This window comes from Rhinoraja longicauda, chromosome 18, assembly GCF_053455715.1.
Source record: "Rhinoraja longicauda isolate Sanriku21f chromosome 18, sRhiLon1.1, whole genome shotgun sequence".
Lineage (NCBI taxonomy): Eukaryota > Metazoa > Chordata > Chondrichthyes > Rajiformes > Arhynchobatidae > Rhinoraja > Rhinoraja longicauda.
In genome coordinates, this window is record NC_135970.1 from 21018154 (window position 1) to 21037406 (window position 19253).

At 42.9% G+C, this 19253-nt stretch overlaps 1 protein-coding gene across 1 annotated transcript in view; it reads right to left on the bottom strand.

Annotated features, from left to right (window-relative positions):
* Window positions 1–18458, bottom strand: part of hsd17b12a (hydroxysteroid (17-beta) dehydrogenase 12a) — a 54848-nt gene extending 36390 nt beyond the window's left edge. The window contains exons 1-3 of the mRNA XM_078415285.1: window positions 18235–18458; window positions 5611–5657; window positions 5287–5362 (exon numbers count right to left, since the gene is read on the bottom strand). Coding sequence (XP_078271411.1) covers window positions 5287–5362; window positions 5611–5657; window positions 18235–18406 — 295 coding nt within the window. The 5' untranslated portion in view covers window positions 18407–18458. The remainder of the gene's footprint in view (window positions 1–5286; window positions 5363–5610; window positions 5658–18234) is intronic.
* Window positions 18459–19253: the final 795 nt, after the last annotated feature.

The window sequence follows — 19253 nt, forward strand, 5'->3', positions numbered from 1 at the left end:
CTTTTGTTTAAACCAGCATCTGCAGTTCCTTCCTACACAAACAGGCCCTTCGGCCTAACAAATCCCATTTGTCTGCATTTATCCCATATCACTAAACCTTTCCTATCCATTACCCGAAAAAATGTATTTTGAAAAGTTGTTATTTTGCGTGTGTACTGCTTCTCACAGTAACGGCCTGGGCTGATCTTTTGGTTTCGTAATTTGCTTCATACTTAAGATGCAAATTGCAGAGTACAGTACTGTAGTTAATGCTCTAGAGTGCCTCAATAAAACTTTACCTGTTAGATCAGGGTAGAATCTATCCCGTTTAATTTAGTGCCATGCAAAGAGAGAGAGATTTTGTTTTCCAGTGATAGGCTAGAATTGGTATGGTCCTTTATTTGACACATCTACTGAGGTACAGTGAAATTCATTTCTGTATACAGTTTAGTACAAGTATCCCGATACATAAGCACTTAGATACGTATTAGATAAGCATCACAGATACAGAACAAGTGTATAGCAGAATACAGATTCGCCAGCTTGGCGCCATTTTCAAGACCCAGTTGGTGTAAGTGCAGGGTTCTTGATCTGACTATGAAGGTCAGTTGCCCTGGTCGCGGTGTAGGGTTGACCTAGCCAAGTGCAGCCGTGGTGTCCTCTGCTGTTGCTCCACCGCTGTAGGCCGCAGCAGGCAAGCCGGGCCTTACCATTCCCATTCCCATATTTAATGATGGTAGAGCTCAGAAAGCATGAAATGCAGAATGCCTGCAAATGTCTTTTGGTGGAATGTAGGTGGGTGATGTACCTCAGCTCCCAAATCTTCATCATCACAGAATCCAGTCTTCAGTCAATTCATTATTTTAGATATAGCAAGACTAGTCTTCTAAGATATCCCATCTAGGGTTGCAAGTCTACTACAAAAGCAACCGTTTGATCCAATATGTTATTGCTTTTATAAGTATTTGCTTACAAGATGTGAATATCGCTGCTGGGCATTAATGTCATTCATAATTGCCTCAGTTGAAGTAGTATAAATGGCAGCTAAAAGTCAACTACTGGTGTTTATTCAAATAGCCCAGTCCTAATCAGAATAGCAGAGCTTTCTTCCCAGTAAGACACCAGAAACCAGTTAGCTTTTGATAATTGATAGTTTCGTGATCACTATTCCCAACACCAGTTATTTTTATTCAAAATTTCACAACTGAATTCCCTCAGCTGTCATGAAAGAATTCTTATCTGCAACTCCAGACATCAAGACACTAGCATTAAAATGCACAACAGCGGCTTCACTTCCTAAGAACACTCAGGAAAGTCACCCTGCCACAACAGCTGCTAGTGTCCTTCTACCGCTGCTCTATTGAGAGTGTCCTGACACATGGGATCCTGGTGTGGTATGGCAACAGCTTTGCGGCTGCCAAGAAGGCTCTGCAGAGAGTCATCAACACAGCCCAGAAGATCACCAACACACGTCTGCCTGTCCTGGAAGACATCTATAGCTCCCGTTGCCTGCAGAAGGCATCCTGCATCCTAAAGGACCCATCTCACCCCACCCATCACTTGTTTGTCCTTCTGCCCCCAGGAAAGCGCCACAGGTCCACCAAAGCACACAACACAAGAGTAACAAACAGTTTCTACCCCAAGGCCATCATCACACTGAACTCTGCACTGAAAGCACACCCCTCATAGACAATCTTTAAACTGTACAATACCTATCTCTGTGCAATACTGATATATTCATTTATATTTATTTATTTTTATAATACTATTCTGTGCAATATTTTATATTCTGACAAGGTGCAATCTTATATTCTTATAAGGGTGCATACGTAGGCATAATGTGTATGCATGTGTGAATCTGTCAGTGTGCGCACGAAGTGTATGAACAGTTTTTATTTTCCTCACTCTTTTACTGTTATTGTATTACTTTTTTATCTTGTACATTTGAGCTCTGCTCAGGCAGTGCGCCTGAATTTCGTTGTATGCACCATTACAATGACAATAAAGAAATTTGATTTGATTTTTAATTATCTTATTTTAAAGTGTTACGAAGGTGAATAACACATTTTCCAGTGAGCCTGTTAAGTTACAAGGGAACATCTAGAGTGCCGCACAAAGTGAGCTCAGTCTCCGATCTCCCTCTCGAGGCTTTGAGATATCTGTTCACTGTTGCTCTCCGATTCCAAGCTTCACTAAAGTTTCAGTAATTCACGTCACAATAGCCAGCTAAGGTTTGAGCTTCATGTTTGCTACTGGGGATGTAGCATGTAGAAATAGAGCACATTGGGCTCTATAATCAGGTCACTTTGAGGGTCATTTTTATATACCAGTATTTCCAAAATCGTTGTCTCTTCTTTTGCAATACTTAGATTATCCTTGTTGTTGACATAAGAAACTGGGCTCTATTTGGCTCCCGCACTAATTTGCTTTGGAGAAACAGATAGACATGGTGGAGAAACAGACTCACATGGTGGAGAAGCAGCTGTATTGCACACTTATCTTCAAGCATGACACTAAATGCAAGAGTTGAGATGTCATTTTACAGCTGTTCCAAGACGATGGTGAGACTGCACCTAGAATATTGTATGCAGTTCTAGTTATAGAGACAAGTTCTAAAAATATTAACTATTAAGGTAAATTGTATTTAAAAAGTAACAAAAGTGGCTTTATTCAGTCCACGGGGGAATGGTGAGCAAGTTGGGCGCAAAATTGTCGCGCTATCGCGTACCGTTTTGGCCATGTCAAGCCCCAAACCATATAATGCACAAACAAATAGAGTTTTAGTAGTATATAGATACTAGACCAAATGGACCCATTCAGGCCATTCCTCGTAGAGGGGGGACAGGGAAGGGGAGAGGGTGTCACTGACCTGGATCTCGTAGCGCCAGCGCAGCAGCCAGAGTGAGTCATGGACCCAAAGCCTCCCCTGTATTGGTCTAGCACCCTCAGGTCCCCCCCTCCACCCAGTCCCCCCCCACCCCACTTCACCCCTTCACCCCTCCCTCATCCCCTTCACCCCTCCCTCATCCCCTTCACCCCTCCCTCATCCCCTTCACCCCTCCCTCATCCCCTTCACCCCTCCCTCATCCCCTTCACCCCTCCCTCATCCCCTTCACCCCTCCCTCATCCCCTTCACCCCTCCCTCATCCCCCCCCTCCCTACCCCAATCCCCTTCACCCTCCCCTCCATCTCCATCATCCCTCCCCCCTCGGCCCAACCGTGGACCCGTTGCCGGGCGGGCCTGGCGTGGAGCCGAAGCGTCTCCTGCCTCTGCTGCGCGCTGCACCATGGGAGGAAGGTCAGGCGCGGGGCACGCCGGGAGAGGCGTTGGTCCTCCGGGGTGGGGGGGGGGTGGGGGAAGGCGCATTTATTACATTTATTAAGATAAATTGTTTTTAGAAAGTAACAAAAGTGGGTTTATTACATCCACGGGGAATGATGAGTAAGGTGGGCCTAAAATTGTCATGCTATCGTGTACCATTTCCCCAAACTATATAATGCACAAAAAAACAGAGTTTTACTAATATATATAGATTGGGATAGGCTCATGGAAAAGAAAGGTTTCGAGCGATAAAGCCCAATGCACGAAAATGGAACTAACAGGGAGACACCTTGATCAGTGTTCTCTAGTTGAGCCAAAGGCCCAGTGTCTGTGCTGTATAATTCAATCTGAATGCTGTGCAAATTCCTCAAAGCCACCCGCTTGTAATTTCTAGCTACAAATTTGTCATTTGCTCGCTGAAGGAAGCTTCTTCCTGACATTTTAAAATGAGATATTCAGATAACCTCCTGTTTCTGTCATGTCTTTAGATGACATTGAAAGAAACATGTTGCCAACTCAAAGCTGGGTTTAAAAATGCTTGTAAATAGTATGGAACCAAGACAGTCATTGAATGCTTCATTGATTTTTAGTCACAACACCCTCAACAAACTCAAGTTCATTCCTTCCTTCCCATCCCAAGCATAACCACCCAATAAATCACATCTACATTACATACATTAATGGTGCTCAAAACCAGATATTTAACCCATAGCACCTTTATTGCCAGTGAAAGTGTTGATGTTAAGTGGCAATTAATAGACCTCCCAACATTTGATTTTACAAATTCATAATTTTGATGTCCAAAATTCAGAATTTTGTAATATAACTTTTCAACAAAAAATGTATGCACGTCAAATGCGCATACGCGTTGAGCTATATTCATGTGTGAAAACAACTATTATTTCCAACAGTCCATAGTTCTTGGACTAGATGTACAATGTCAGGCTTATCATGAGTGTATTCTGATATTTATAGAAAGGTTATTGAACAAAGATGCTTTTTGCAACACAAAGAAAAAAATGTTTTGTTTTCTTTTTTCTTTTTTGCTTTTTCTTTACACATCCCAATTCTCTTGGTATTGAATAAAAGAACAATGGTCATAAAATGTATGACTTAAGTTATGAAGAAAGAGTTGATATATGCGACTCGACTAAGCATTCGGAAGTACTTAAAGTAAATTCGCACATTAATTGATAATCAGCCCAAAAAGGTGGTAATTAGCTTTTCTGCTGTGTTTTATATTTTAACCCAGTCTTAATTAATACAGTTATACAATCTTGGCTGGCTAAGGAAGTCAGCTAAGGGAATAAAGGTGCTAGCTCCAGCTGGGCTGAAGTTCCAGAGCCCCGGCCGCAGGTTGCAAATTCAACCCATCGATCGGCCATGGAAGTCCCAATGAGGTCAAGATTGGCTGTCTTGCCCAGCCTAGGTGCCACATTTTCAGGGAGACTTCCAGGGCGTGGGGGATTTCTGGCAGAACCTCTAGCGGCCAAATTAACAAATTGCAATTACTGACTGTTTTGCAGAAAAATGTGAGGCGAAATCGGAAAGGTGGAAATGAACTAAGAAAGTGGAAACTTTCCCGCCAAATTTGGAAGGGTTGGGAGGGGTGCAATTAAGGAGAATCCAACTCAGACATCTGACACCAAGTCAACTGAGTTACTTCAACATAAAGAAGGTATTTATTCACAAAGTGCTGGAGTAACTCAGCAGGTCAGGCAGCATCTCAGGAGAGAAGGAATGGGTGACAGAAGAAGGGTCTCGACCCGAAACGTCACCCATTCCTTCTCTCCTGAGATGCTGCCTGGCCTGCTGAGTTACTCCAGCACTTTGTGAACAAATACCTTCGATTTGTACCAGCATCTGTAGTTATTTTCTTACATCAACATAAAAGTCATTTGACATAACAGAATTGCTATCACAATAAGAAAGAAAAGCCATGACAGAAAAAACTCAGTGGAATGAAAATCAAGCTATTGACTTACTTATTTTCTTAGCCACTTCATTCAGTTTCTCTTCGGTTCTGCTGATCAGGACAATGCTCATGCCACACTTGGCAAGCTGGTTTGTAGGGAGTAAAATTTAAGGAGTCAAAATAGTATATTTGAATTACATTTTTCCATTGTTCTCTGCTCACTTTTCAGCCAATTTAATTTTGAAACATTTTTTATTGCTTCAAAAGGTACACAGGCATATTTTCCAACCAAATACTTTGAACAAAGCCATAACATAGCTGATTAAAGGGAAGATATTGTACATCATGACTGAAATGAAATTCAACAGAAAAGAACAATTTATTTTTAACATACCTCTTCTGCATAAGCCTTTCCAATTCCATCAGTTGCTCCTGTAACAACTGAAAAATTAAAAAAAGTTAATTTTTAGCACAATTGATTTGGAGTTTACCTATAAAATAAACCATGGCTATTTTGACCATTGTTTAGAAAATTGTTTTCCTCTTTAGATCATCAAAAAAATTGGTTCATTTCATACCTTGCAATGTATTAAAATATAATTGACCATAAACCAAACAACAAAATCTCACAAGCTACAGTAAATACCTGCAACAGCTATATAGTAAACTGATTTTTTACAGAACATTTGACAACATTAAGCCCCAAGTTGTTTTTTTCTATAAAATTCAAAAACAGCCTGAAAAGGTTCAGGTGATGGACTTTTAAAAGAGCCACTACAGGCATGACAGGATGAACTGCCTCCTGTGCCATTAGAAGTTCTGCAAACCCACTCTATAAATTAGATTTTAATTCAAATACAAACAGCCCACAATTAAACATTATAGCATTAACAGGTGACAAAATTAAAATGCAGATTGTCCTATTTCAATACATTTCTAAATCGCACATATTTAGATGCCAAGAACAATTGAACATCATCCATATATGCCAAATTTGAAGTATTTGCAAATATTGGAATCCTCAGGTCGTGACTAAAGAGAATAACATATGGACAAGAATGAATAGATTGTGGTGCTAGGAAAACTCAAAGGGAATTGTGGCGCATCAACACCTCCGTAGCTGATCGAGGATGCCAGTACAAACAATATCAAACTGCGAAAATAACCTGTAGATCTTATAATTTATAGATTTAATCCAAAGGAGCCAACAGGATTTGGAGAATGGAGGACGAGAAATAATTTGGTTTGGGTGAACAAATGGAAAAGCTGCCAAATTTTAAAACATCCAACTGACTCCATCATAGCCAGACAATATGTGCTTGGCTTTATCTAGTCTTGTCGAAACACTATAAATGCTCCTTCATCCAAAACCACATTGGATTGGATAGAAAGTAGTAATTGTCAACTACCAACTATTGGACATTTACGACTTACCATAGAAACAAGGAACTGCAGGTGCTGATTTACACAAAAGGACACTGTGCTGGAGTAATCTGCAGGTCAGGCAGCATCTTTGGAGAACATGGATAGGTGACGCTTATAAGAATTATAATTTTTCAGTTCCGGTGCATATGGCAAACAGTCTTGAACACTAAAATATTGCAGCGTGTCTGTCTTTCAAGAATTCAGCAATAAAATTAGTGACACTTTATAGAAAATAAATTTCACTTAACTGAAAATATTGCCAATGATCAACTGCTTTAACTTGTAGTTTAACTATATATTTTGTAACGTATCAATAATATTCTGTGCCTATGAATTAAAAAAAATGCCTCTGCAACCTCTTAGGCAAATGTTTAGCTTTGAATCACTTCGGTATAAATACACAACCTAAAAGCTTGTGTATATTAAGGATATATTTCTTAATATTTTTGACACCACCCAGTGACGTTTTTCTGAAAGGCTGCGTGCAAGAATACTTCATTGATTTACGGCTGATATCACTGCAATCGTGACAGCTGCACTTCAAGCAAGTGCAAAGGACTGACTGTTGAGGGCTGCAGCAGCATCTCTCCTGGGGATCTATTACATGGGAAGAGAGTTGCTATTTCAATCTCCTTTCTTCTATAAATAGAGGACTGTGATTGATCCCTTCAAACCAGGCACGTCATTTTGTGCTGTATTTAGAAACCACTGAAGATCCTGCATATATATCAACGCAACCAAGGCCCGTATGGATATGTTAATTAAGTGAAGAGAGGCCTCTGCATACACAAGTACAAAATAATAGATTAGAATCCTCCTAATATGAAATATTATTTACACTTGCATTTTGAGGTTAAACAACAGTCTCAAGGATTCCTGCCAACCTCTCACTGACTATGTAGTTGTGCAATGGACAGAGTGCATTGATCGTCAAGATCTGCAAGCTACTTGTTTCATTCCCCAAGTTAAACCAGGAACTCAAAATGTTCTACTTCATTGATGAAAAAAAACCTGCCCCCACACATTCATAGGAGTTGATGCCTTGCCATCTCAACCAGAATGAGTATTTTACAAGCTAAAAATGGCACAAAAGCATCTAAAAATAGTTTCCACTGCAGACCCATCGGATGGGTCACCTGCCCACTCCCCTGACATCAGTCTGAAGGGTCTCAACCCGAAACATCACCCATTCCTTCTCTCCAGAGATGCTGCCTGTCCCGATGAGTTACTCCAGCATTTTGTGTCTACCTTCGATTTAAACCAGCATCTGCAGTTCTTTCCGACACAGATGGTATTGCAAGCTACACTAGAATTGCCTTGACTGCAGTTCACATTGTTTATATGCCAACTTTTTTTAAAAACAGGCAAATGTTTTCCAATCTTCTCAATGACTGAGTAAATGATAGGAAACAATAGTGCTGTTCAGCTCAAAAATTCCTAGAATTGCTCATATCCAAACTAACCGATTTTGCAATTTTCTGTGTAATTAAACAATACTCATTTATTTTATATTGAACAATGTTTCTTTTAAACCATTGTCCTTTGGCTCTTTGCTCTTACAATTGTTACTAATGTTGTAACTTTTCAGATAAAGAACACGAAGCAGAGGAAAATATTATCAACAATATACATTTCAAAACAGTATACATGATAAAATAAAACATAGAACAGTACAGCACAGGAAAAGGCCCTTGAGCTCACAATGGTCTGTGCATAATCCCAATCTGGTCTCCCCGCAAGTTCCAGTGAAAACAATCCAAACCTGTCCAACCTCTCCCCACAGCCAATATAAACTAATGCAGGCGTCGGGCAGGAGTTCGTAGCCAATCAATGGACTCCACCTGGGGGTGAGCAGCAGGAGCAAATCAGGACACGCCAGCGACCAATCAGAGCGGGGAGTGCCGGCGCTCCCCCCACGTGGGACTCGTACCAAACGGGTGTCGAGCATGTGGTCGGAGCAGAACACAAAATGGCAACCCTACTGCGCACGCGCCGGAGCTGAAGACACCATGGCAGCGCTCTCCCAACTGAGTACCCGCCAAAGTTCACCCACTCCATTTCCACCCCATTCACACCCCCCTCCCTCCCTCACTCCATCCTCCCCCGACGCTCTCGTCATCCCCTCCCCCCCACTCTCCAACCCACTTCATCCCCCCTCCCCCTCACTCTATCCCCCTTCCCCGCCTCACCCACTCCACCCTCTACTCTCCTGCACTCACCCACTCCATCCCCCTCCCCCACTCCCCTCCCCCTACCTCCCTCCCTCACCCACCCACTCCCCCTACCTCCCCTACTCCATCCCCCCCTCCCTCACCCACTCCATGCCCCCCCACTCACCCACTCCATCCCCCTCCCTCACCCACCATCTCCCTCCTACTCCACAACCCTCTCCCTCCCCATCCCCCCTCTTCCTTCCTCCTCCCCATCGTACCCTGACGCTCTCGTCACCTCCTCATTGGCCGCCACTCCTGTCACTCGGGTGGGTCGTCTCTCCCCCCCCCCCCCCAGCTGCGCATGGGCCTTTTTTTTAAATGGAAATGTATTTTCTTCGGGTTTGTTAACTTTTTTAACGGCTTTTTTTAAAGTCTAATCTGTGAAGCAAACAGTTTTTTAAAACTTTTTTTTAATGGAATTTTTTTTCCCCACACACCCACCCCATCCCCTCTCAACAACTGCGGAAGTGCGGACCCGTTGGCAATTCACCGGCTCATGAACTCGGGTCCATCATTCCTACCGGTGCATGCACCCGTTTGCGGGCGGGGAGAGTCCCCCGGGCCCTGGCCCGTGCGTTGAGCGCTGTTCGGCGGCTAGCTGCGGGGATTGACGGAGAGGCAGCGCTGTTCAGTGGTAGAGAACAGCGGTGACGGCCATCTTGTCAGACCTTCTGCCGCCACCTCTGATCTTGTCTATATAAACATAGCACAAAAAGTAAGGAAATTTGTGTTTGGTAGATTATTTCTTTGTTGTAACAATGCTTCTTGGCAATAAATCTTATACCGTTGGAAAGCCTGTTTATTTCCCTTTTAAATGGTGCCACATTTGTAAGGAACATGCATTTGTGGGATGAGCAGCAGAGCTAAGTATATGGTTGCGCCCATGAAAAATTTGCCAAATCTTCTCTGCCAATGCCAAACAGCTTATTCTGCTGTTGCTATTGACTCTTGTTTTGAGCTTCTGGTACCCCCAGGTGCTGACAATCTGTGGCAGCATCTGTGAGCATGGGCCCTGCTACAGTGGTCAGTAGGTGTCTGCTCCAAGAATCGGCATGCCATGTTTGACTGATCTGGATAGGGCCCGTGCGATAGGGCAACTTCAAGCTGGTGTTCCGCAAAACCAAGTTGCGGCATTATTTGGAGTGAGCCCTAGTACCATCTCCAAAGTGAAGGCCAAGTTCCATATAACGGGGGATGTCAGAGACAGGCCGCGAAGTGGGCGTCCCAAGAAGACCACACCCGAAGAAGACCGTTTCCTCACCCTGTCAGCACTTAGGAACCGTAGGCTATCTTCTACAGATTTGCAGTCAAGGTTTGCAGGACGATATGGCCGACAGCTCTCTGCCCAGACAATTCGGAACAGACTGCACGCAGCCGATCTCCGGTCTCATAGGGCTGCCAGGCCTGCCATGACTGCCCTTCACCGTCAGGCCCGTTTGCGCTGGTGTCGGCAACACGTGCACTGGAACCTGAACATGTGGAGGAACGTTATGTTCAGCGATGAGTCCAGATTCTGCCTACGGCAGTTGGATCATAGGGTCAAAGTGTGGAGAAGACGCGGCGAACGCTATGCTGATTGCTGCACCGATAGAGTAACATCTTTTGGTGGAGGCAGTGTGATGGTGTGGGGCGGCATCTCCCTCACTGGAAAAACGAGGCTTGTCATCATTGGAGGCAATCTCAATGCAGAGAGATATCGAGATGAGATTCTGCAACCAGTGGCAATCCCATATCTCCACAGTCTGGGACCGAACTCTATCGTCCAAGATGACAATGCTCGCCCCCACAGAGCAGGGTTTCTCAGAGACTACCTCCAGAATTTGGGAGTGGAGAGGATGGAATGGCCTGCCAGCAGTCCTGACCTCAACCCCATTGAACACTTGTGGGATCAGCTTGGGCGTGCTGTTCGTGCCAGAGTGACCAACACAACCACGTTGGCTGACTTGCGACAAATGCTGGTTGAAGAATGGGATGCCATCCCACAACAGTGTGTGACCAGGCTGGTGACCAGCATGAGGAGGAGGAGGTGCCAGGCTGTTGTGGCTGTGTATGGTTCTTCCACACGCTACTGAGGCTCCTGTTTATTAAATGAATAAATTGTTAAATTGCCAATATGTCTTGTTTCTTCAGACTTCAATCATCCAATCCACCAAACAACACCGAACAAGAGTCAATGGCAGAATAAGCTGTTTGGCATTGGCAGAGAAGATTTGGCAGATTTTTCATGGGCGCAACCCACATACTCAGCTCTGCTGCTCATCCCACAAATGCATGTTCCTTACAAATGTGGCACCATTTAAAAGGGAAATAAACAGGCTTTCCAACAGTATAAGATTTATTGCCAAGAAGCATTGTTACAACAAAGAAATAATCTACCAAACACAAATTTCCTTACTTTTTGTGCTATGTTTATACACAAGATCAGTTTTAGTACTATAATATACAGATAGATCACAAAAAGAAGCCCCAGCACAGATCCCTGTGAATCTCCACTGATCACAAACCTCTAGCCTGAATATTGTCCTGCCATGACCACCCTACCTACAGTAAACTAGTTCTAAATCCATACTAGCCCCCCATCCCCCCTCCCCTGCTTGTGTCTTTTGGTGAATTCTATACCTGTTCTGGCCCAGAGAGGAGTAAGAACAATCATGTAGGATATAGTGAATAAAGGATTGAGAGCCCTGTTATGGTAACGGATAAAATAGAAAGAGACATTAAGGGCATTTTTTAATTGAAAATTTAAAAAAATACTCCTCTGAATGGATTGTGCACAGAACATGTGCAAAATGCAAAGCTGATAATGTAAAGAGTTCTACAGGGAACTATCTTTGATCTTAGTATTTTTAAGTGCCTCCGCAACATTCCTTCAATCATAAGATCAAAATGATAATAGAACATAGCCCACATGCTGCAAAATCTGGACAGAAATCAGGCATAGATTGACAAATTGCACAGATTCACATACCAGATCCTGGATGAGGGATGGTGGTGATGGTATGAGGCAAGAAGTGTTTCTGATGACAAGACAATAAGCAACAAGGTCCTAAACTGGGTATTCTGTGGCAAAACCACCCTTCTGACTCCCTGCAGCCTTTCTGCCATCAACATGGTACCTTCATCACTGAGCCATTGTCCAATGACATGCCATTCATCACAAAACTATAGTTTTGACTCATTCTCAACTTAACACATTCTCAATGGGAACCAAAGATAAATGAAAAGTGTTGGCCGTGAGGACAGTCTACATCCTAATAATTAAAAGGTATGACCAATGATTGCAAAAGAAAGTTATTCAACTGATGACAGTCTATGTCAGAGCAACTTTTCTGGTCACATGGCAAAAATATTTTGTTCAAATCCACTCAGAACAACTTAAAATTATCCAGGCCAAAGGTTTATGGTATGAATGGCTCTGCTTGTGATCCATAAATACACATCAGAATTCAGTGTCTAGCATGTCAAATGAATTGTACAATGGATCAATGAACTTTAAAATAAATTATTTCCATTCCCAGTCTCTTCCTATGCAACATTGTATACTGCCATCGTTCACCACTATCTGGACTATCCATAGCGTTTTCAGGGTTAGTGATTGGATGGTACCAATTGGTTTCTCATCCATATTCCTTTAATCATTGATATTCAGTGTAGCTGAAGTGACTTCATAAAAGTCATTGATAAGTGTTTACAAAGTATATTTGAACAATTCTGAAATGTTGTGTGCCCTTACAATTTACGAGTGCATGGTTAAGTGAAATCGCCATCCCTTGAAAAGTGAGAAATATAAATTTGATCCAATATAGAAAATTGAGGCTACAGGGTGTTACCAGCACAAAAGTTGGATGATTAACAAAGTAATGATTTTTTAAAAAAATAAACAGTTTGCAAATCTTTTTCATGTAATCTACATCAACCAAGTAGTTCACCCAGGTGGTCCTCTAATAACAAGAAGTCCTCTGCCGCACAGAGTGGAGATCATGACTATTTCTTTAAAATGCACACGGAATCTCGCTCAATTCCCTGGGGGTTTAGGCCCTAATCTTGATAACTAAAATGTTGCAGAATACTGAAACAGAAAACATTAGAAATAGATGAAACAACACTGGTCCACCTTTTGCAATAACAACTGCTGGTTTTCATCTGATATTGAAGGTTATAACTAGGGTTAATATAATGTGGATATCATCTAGACTTTCATTTTATAGACGGGAACAAAATCTAAAGCTGAGGGAATGTTAAATTTATTATAACTATACCTACAGCACAACTCACTATACTGCTCAGTGTTGGTCTCTGAATTACACAACCCATTGGTAGACTTCTGCAAGGAAAAAAGATTAAATCAGTTGGATAATGGGAAAGTGATAGCAGTACTTAAATTCCTTCTAATTTCAGTATGTACATTTATTAGTCATGATATGGCTTCCACTCAATGGTGAAAAAACCCATGGTGACTGCTGTGCAAGCCTCCATTCACTAATAGGCTAATAGTTGCACATCACTATCTCCTCATCCAGTTCCACTATGTACCCTGTCTTTGTTCTATTACATTACGACTACAAAACCCAACGTGAACAACAAGAACGGCAGCTCATCCCCAGTGGTGAAGCCACGTTTCAGATTTCCAACGATCACAGAATGTCTCAGTTCCAGCATAGTTTTGCACCCGTTCCCGCCTATGTTATCATTCGTTCCCCTCTACTGAAATGCACTCCAGACAGATCGGCTGCAATTAAAAATAACTTGCACAAACCTCTCCCCGCTTGCACCAACACTGGCAGCTTAATCTTGGTCTCCAGCCTATCACAGCCATCCTTTTTCTCTCCACCCTACCTCAACATGTCACATGTACAACTGCACAGTGAAATTCTTTTTGCATATTTACACATGCAGGCGCCACCATGTTTTGGCACCATTTCCACACTAACAGTTCCCAATTCGAGGCTTCTGCAGGGCCTTCCTCCATCACCTCCAACTGAATCGGCCTGCGACTGACGTCCCTCTCTTTGCCCAGCCATTTTTGCATCTCGGGGGCACTTCCTGCAGCCGACCTTGAAGGCGCTGGAGGTATCACCCTCCTAATGGCCCTTGCTCCTCGTGTTCAACATCTCCAGCAGCTCCCTCCCGGCACCGCAGTCCTCCGAGTCTTCGGGTCCTTTGGGCGGCTTCCCAGTTCTGAGGTTAGCGGAGCTTTCGGGTCTTCCGGTGGGCACCACAGCCAAGGCTCCCCACGCATGGCACCTGTGCACCTTTTGGCATCACACTTCCAACAATACAAGCAAGTTAACAATACCCAGCACAATTCTGTCCATTGGTTGGTAATACAACCTCCATCCTTTCATTCCCTCCATGATCAGCACATGGTGACAATGGAGTGCACCAAGCGCAAATTCACTGCTCCAACATATCAGGGTCTCTTTGGTAACATCTCCCAAACTCATGAACTTCATCACCTTGAAGGTAAAAGCAAAATGGAACTACCATTTGGCAATTCACTATAAAGCAAAAATTCATAGAAGCTATAATTGTTGCTGGGCCAAAATAACATGTGAACAGCAGCATGTGAATGCCTCTTCATACAGGCAGTCACAGTTCAGAGTGGCAGCTCACCACCACTTTCAAGGGAATTAGAGATGAACAATACAGGCAAGCCATGCCTGTATCCAATAAAGATTAAAAGTTGAAGAACATATCTGAGAAATGAAATAAAAGTTAAATGATGGAAATATTCCGTCAGTGGAGAGAGAAATAAAGTTAACTTTTTAGATAAATTACCTCATACTAATACTACAAAAATTTGGAAAGTAAGTTTTGAGTCCAAAAATATATGTGACAGGGTGGAGACCAAGAAAGACTGAATGATACCAAAGCTAATGTTGCTGGTGGAGGGTGGTGAAGCCATGTTATTTACAGTGGATCTGCCAAATGACGTAGATATAAATAGAAGCCGAAGAATGAAAATGCACAAAAAAAACAAAGCTGGAATAACAAATAATTACAGTACAGGCAGACATTCAACCCATCATGCCCATTCTCTCCACTAGAGCAAATCCAGCTTCTCACACCACCTTTCCTCTATGGTCTTGCAAACATTTCTCCACCAATTCCCTCTTCAGGGCCAGTGGAACCCGTCAACACCATAACTGCAGGCCATATTCCAACCCATTCCATAATTCCAAACAATTCTTCTTTTTTGTACCCCGCCCCCATAATACCGTCGCATTCCTCCTTTGTGGCAACCACAATAAAATATTTTTGTTGAGAGAACAGTAGTTTTTAAAAAAGGTTTAACATAAATTCCCTGCTTTTGTAATCTCTGTCTCTTGACAGCCCATTTCCTCAACGTGCCTTAGCACTTTCAATAATTTGTACACATATCCTGTCCCTCTGCTCCTAAACCTCTTTTAGAACAGTATGCTTCATTCTATATCACCTTATTCACAAAATGCTGGAGTAACTCAGCAGGTCAGGCAGCATCTCGGGAGAGAAGGAATGGGTGACGTTTCGGGTCGAGACCCTTTCTGAAGAAGGGTCTCGACCCGAAACGTCACCCATTCCTTCTCTCCCGAGATGCTGCCTGACCTGCTGAGTTACTCCAGCATTTTGTGAATAAATCGATTTGTACCAGCATCTGCAGTTATTTTCTTATTCTATATCACCTCTTCTCTTCCCACCAAAATGCATTAACTTACATTTCACCACTTTAATTCATCTGTCATTCCACAAATGTTCCCTACTGCACTAATTATTCTCTTCAGTTCCCAACACTGATGTTTTATCACATTAATAGTCATCACATCTACAAAATACTGTATGTTGAAGATAAAACCTCATTACATTATCTTCACTACATGGAATAAATAAAAGGACACCACCCCCCCCCTCAAGATAAATAATACAGTATCAGTCACAAGAAAGGACATGTTCACAGAATATTCTGGTTAAGTGTTCTTTTAAAGCAGAGACTGCCTAATTTGCAAGTTTAGCTATGGCTCCAAAAACCTATGACCAACATTGTCACGTCTACCAAGATCTGAAAACTTAAAATTTACTTTTTACACAAACTATTACTAGCAAAATGTAATCGTAACATATTTTTTTCTAGTGAGATAAAAAACATCTATTCAACATTAATATTCACACTTCATCCCTTAATTAGATATTCAAGTTACCACCATGTCTTCAAAACTAAGTATCGCTAAGTTCCATGTTTGTTATATGATATAAATCATTTTTGAATATCAATATGATGAAATAAGCCACGGTTAATTTGCAGATAAACTGATGAAAAATTCTAATATTTTAAGTATAATTACCAAAGCTATAAAATAACTGGTCACCATTTAAACATTCAGTGATGGAAAAAAAAACTGGTAGAATTGCTGGAGTGATATAATACCTGGATTCACAAAATAGAAAGAGAGCAAAAAAAAGACAAGTAATGGGTGAGTGCAGGAAACACATTAAAGCAATGTAGGAACTTGCACATTAGATATTGGAGCATCTCAAATCTGCATTATTAAGATCGCAGTTCAAACGATTTTAATCTAAACACATTCATGACCATTTATCGATTCACTTTTCAATTATCTATCTCCATGTGCCTTAAATATGACTGAGGAACTGAAGGAAATTCACATTATGCAGGAAATGGTGTTGGGTAGACTGATGGAACTGAAGGCTGATAAATCCCCAGGGCCTGATGGTCTGCATCCCAGGGCACTTAAGGAAGTGGTTCTAGAAATTGTGGACGCATTGCTGATCATTTTCCAATGTTCTATAAATTCAGGATCAGTTCCTGTGGATTGGAGCGTAGCTAATGTTATCTCAGTTTTTCAGAAAAGAGGGAGAGAGAAAATGGGAAATTATAGACCAGTTAGCCTGACATCAGTGGTGGGGAAAGAGCTGGAGTCAATTATAAAAGAAGAAATTGCAGAACATTTGGATAGCAATAACAGGATCGTTCCGAGTCAGCATGGATTTATGAAAGGGAAATCATGCTTGACTAATCTTCTGGAATCTTTTGAGGATGTAACTAGGAAAATGGACAAGGGAGAGCCAGTGGATGTAGTGTACCTGGACTTTCAGAAAGCCTTTGAAATGGGGAAGTACAAAGAGATCTGGGTGTCCTTGTTCATCAGTCACTTAAAGTCAGCATGCAGGTACAGCAGGCAGACAAAAGCTAATGACATGTTGGCCTTTATGACAAGAGGAGTTGAATATCGGAGCAAAGAGGTCCTTCTGCAGTTGTACAGGGCCCTAGTGAGACCGCACCTGGAGTATTGTGTGCAGTTTTGGTCTCCAAATTTGAGGAAGGACATTCTTACTATTGAGGGCGTGCAGCATAGGTTCACTAGGTTAATTCCTGGAATGGTAGGACTGTCTATGTTGAAAGACTGGAGCGGCAAGGCTTGTATGCACTGGAATTTAGAAGGATGCGGGGGATCTTATTGAAACATATAAGATTATGAAGGGATTGGACACGTTAGGCAGGGAACGTGTTCCCAATGTTGGGAGAGTCCAGAACCAGGGGCCACAGTTTAAGAATAAGGGGTAGGCCATTTAGAACGAGGATGAGGAAAAAAAAATTCAGCCAGAGTTGTAAATCTGTGGAATTCTTTGCCTCAGAAGGCAGTGGAGGCCAATTCTCTGGATGCTTTTAAGAGAGAGCTAGATAGAACTCTTAAAGATAGCGGAGTATTGGGATATGGGGAGAAGGCAGGAACGGGGTACTGATTGTGAATGATCAGCCATGATCACATTGAATGGCGGTGCTGGCTCGAAGGGCCGAATGGCCTCCTCCTGCACCTATTGTCTATTAAAGATATTTTAAAAATCGGTTTCCACCGCCCTTTGAGGGACAATTCTAAACACCCATGACTCTCGGTTAAAAAAAAACGTCTTTCAAATGGGGACCCCTCACATTACCCTCCAACCCATCCCAATGTTGGGTTCCCCATATACATCCTGTCAATAACCCCTCATGTGTCCACTCTTCTAAACGCGGGCGATTACAAACCCAACTTCCACCCGGCTCAGAGTGGGGCAGAGGAGGGGGTGATGGTTCGGGACAAAGGCCATAATCTGGAGGGTGGAAGTTACTCAAGATTAGAGACAACAGAACTGTCAGGACCCCCGGCTCCATAATTGCTAGCCTTTGTGGACGTTTAGTGGCCGCTGGGAGCCGGCACATTACTCCGCACCCCCGATCCCTACCCTGCCACTCGCCCACCGGCCTCCCATCCCCCAGGACGCACGGCCCCCAGCACTCTCCGCCCGGCCGCCCGCTCCATTCCACGCCCGGGCCCCGTTACTGCCCGGCCGGCCGGCCGGCTGCCCATTCCTCTCCACGCCGGGGACTCAGGTCCGCCACTCACCTGCCCAGCGACCGAAGCTTTCCACCTTGAGGCCGGTCCCGACCAGGAACACCCGCGCCCCGTGCAACAGCCGGCATGCCATTTTCAACAAAAGCCAGGTCATGGCGGCGACCCCGACCCAGTAAAAGAGCTGGGGCGCCGGCAGGGAGCCCAACATCGCGGCGGCAACCATCACCACAGCACCGGCAGCAGCGACAAACTCCTGTCGGCCGCGCAAGATCAGCAACGGGGGCACGTGACCGGACGCACCCGCCTCCTCAGACCATTCATTGGACAACCACTGCGCTTGCCCGCTGGCCATTGGTTGCCATGCACGTCAATCAGTCTACCAGCCCACGGCCGCTTCCGGGACGATGCCTGGCGCGCATTGCATTACGGGACATGTCGTTTAACGATAGTCTCCTGCCATCGGTTTAAGGGTCAATTGAACTACATCCCCCACAATCCCAGCGTCACACCAAGTCCCAGTCACCGTCTCGTGAGATTCTGCTGCCACATAAACACGGAAGTGATGAATGTGATCAGAATTTCTCTCACATTTATGGCAAAATAACAAAATAAATTGAAAATATTTAATCTTAACATGTTCGTGTGATCATTTATTTCAATCGCTATTCCTTTTACAATAAATGACATGTTATCAAACACTCTTGGACTCCTATTTGAAAACAATACATATTAATCTGACAGCATTGTCTCATAAAAAAGTGATTTCAGTCACAATGAACAATATTATTTCATTTGAAAATCATAGTTGGATCTACTTGGAAACTTAAATGCCTGGTGTATGCACAGGTGTTAACAGCCACTGATTCCTATAATACTGTAAATGTCAACTGACCTTGCAATATATATCTTACATTCGTCATTAGTTTTTAAAATGCATTCTGTGTTTTACACATTATTTTTTACTAACTAAACAAGGGAAAATTGGTGAGGAATTGGCCATTTAAATTATTTTAATGTAACAATCTGGCTCTTAATACAAAGACACGCGTTAAAGGAAATACACAATGTTT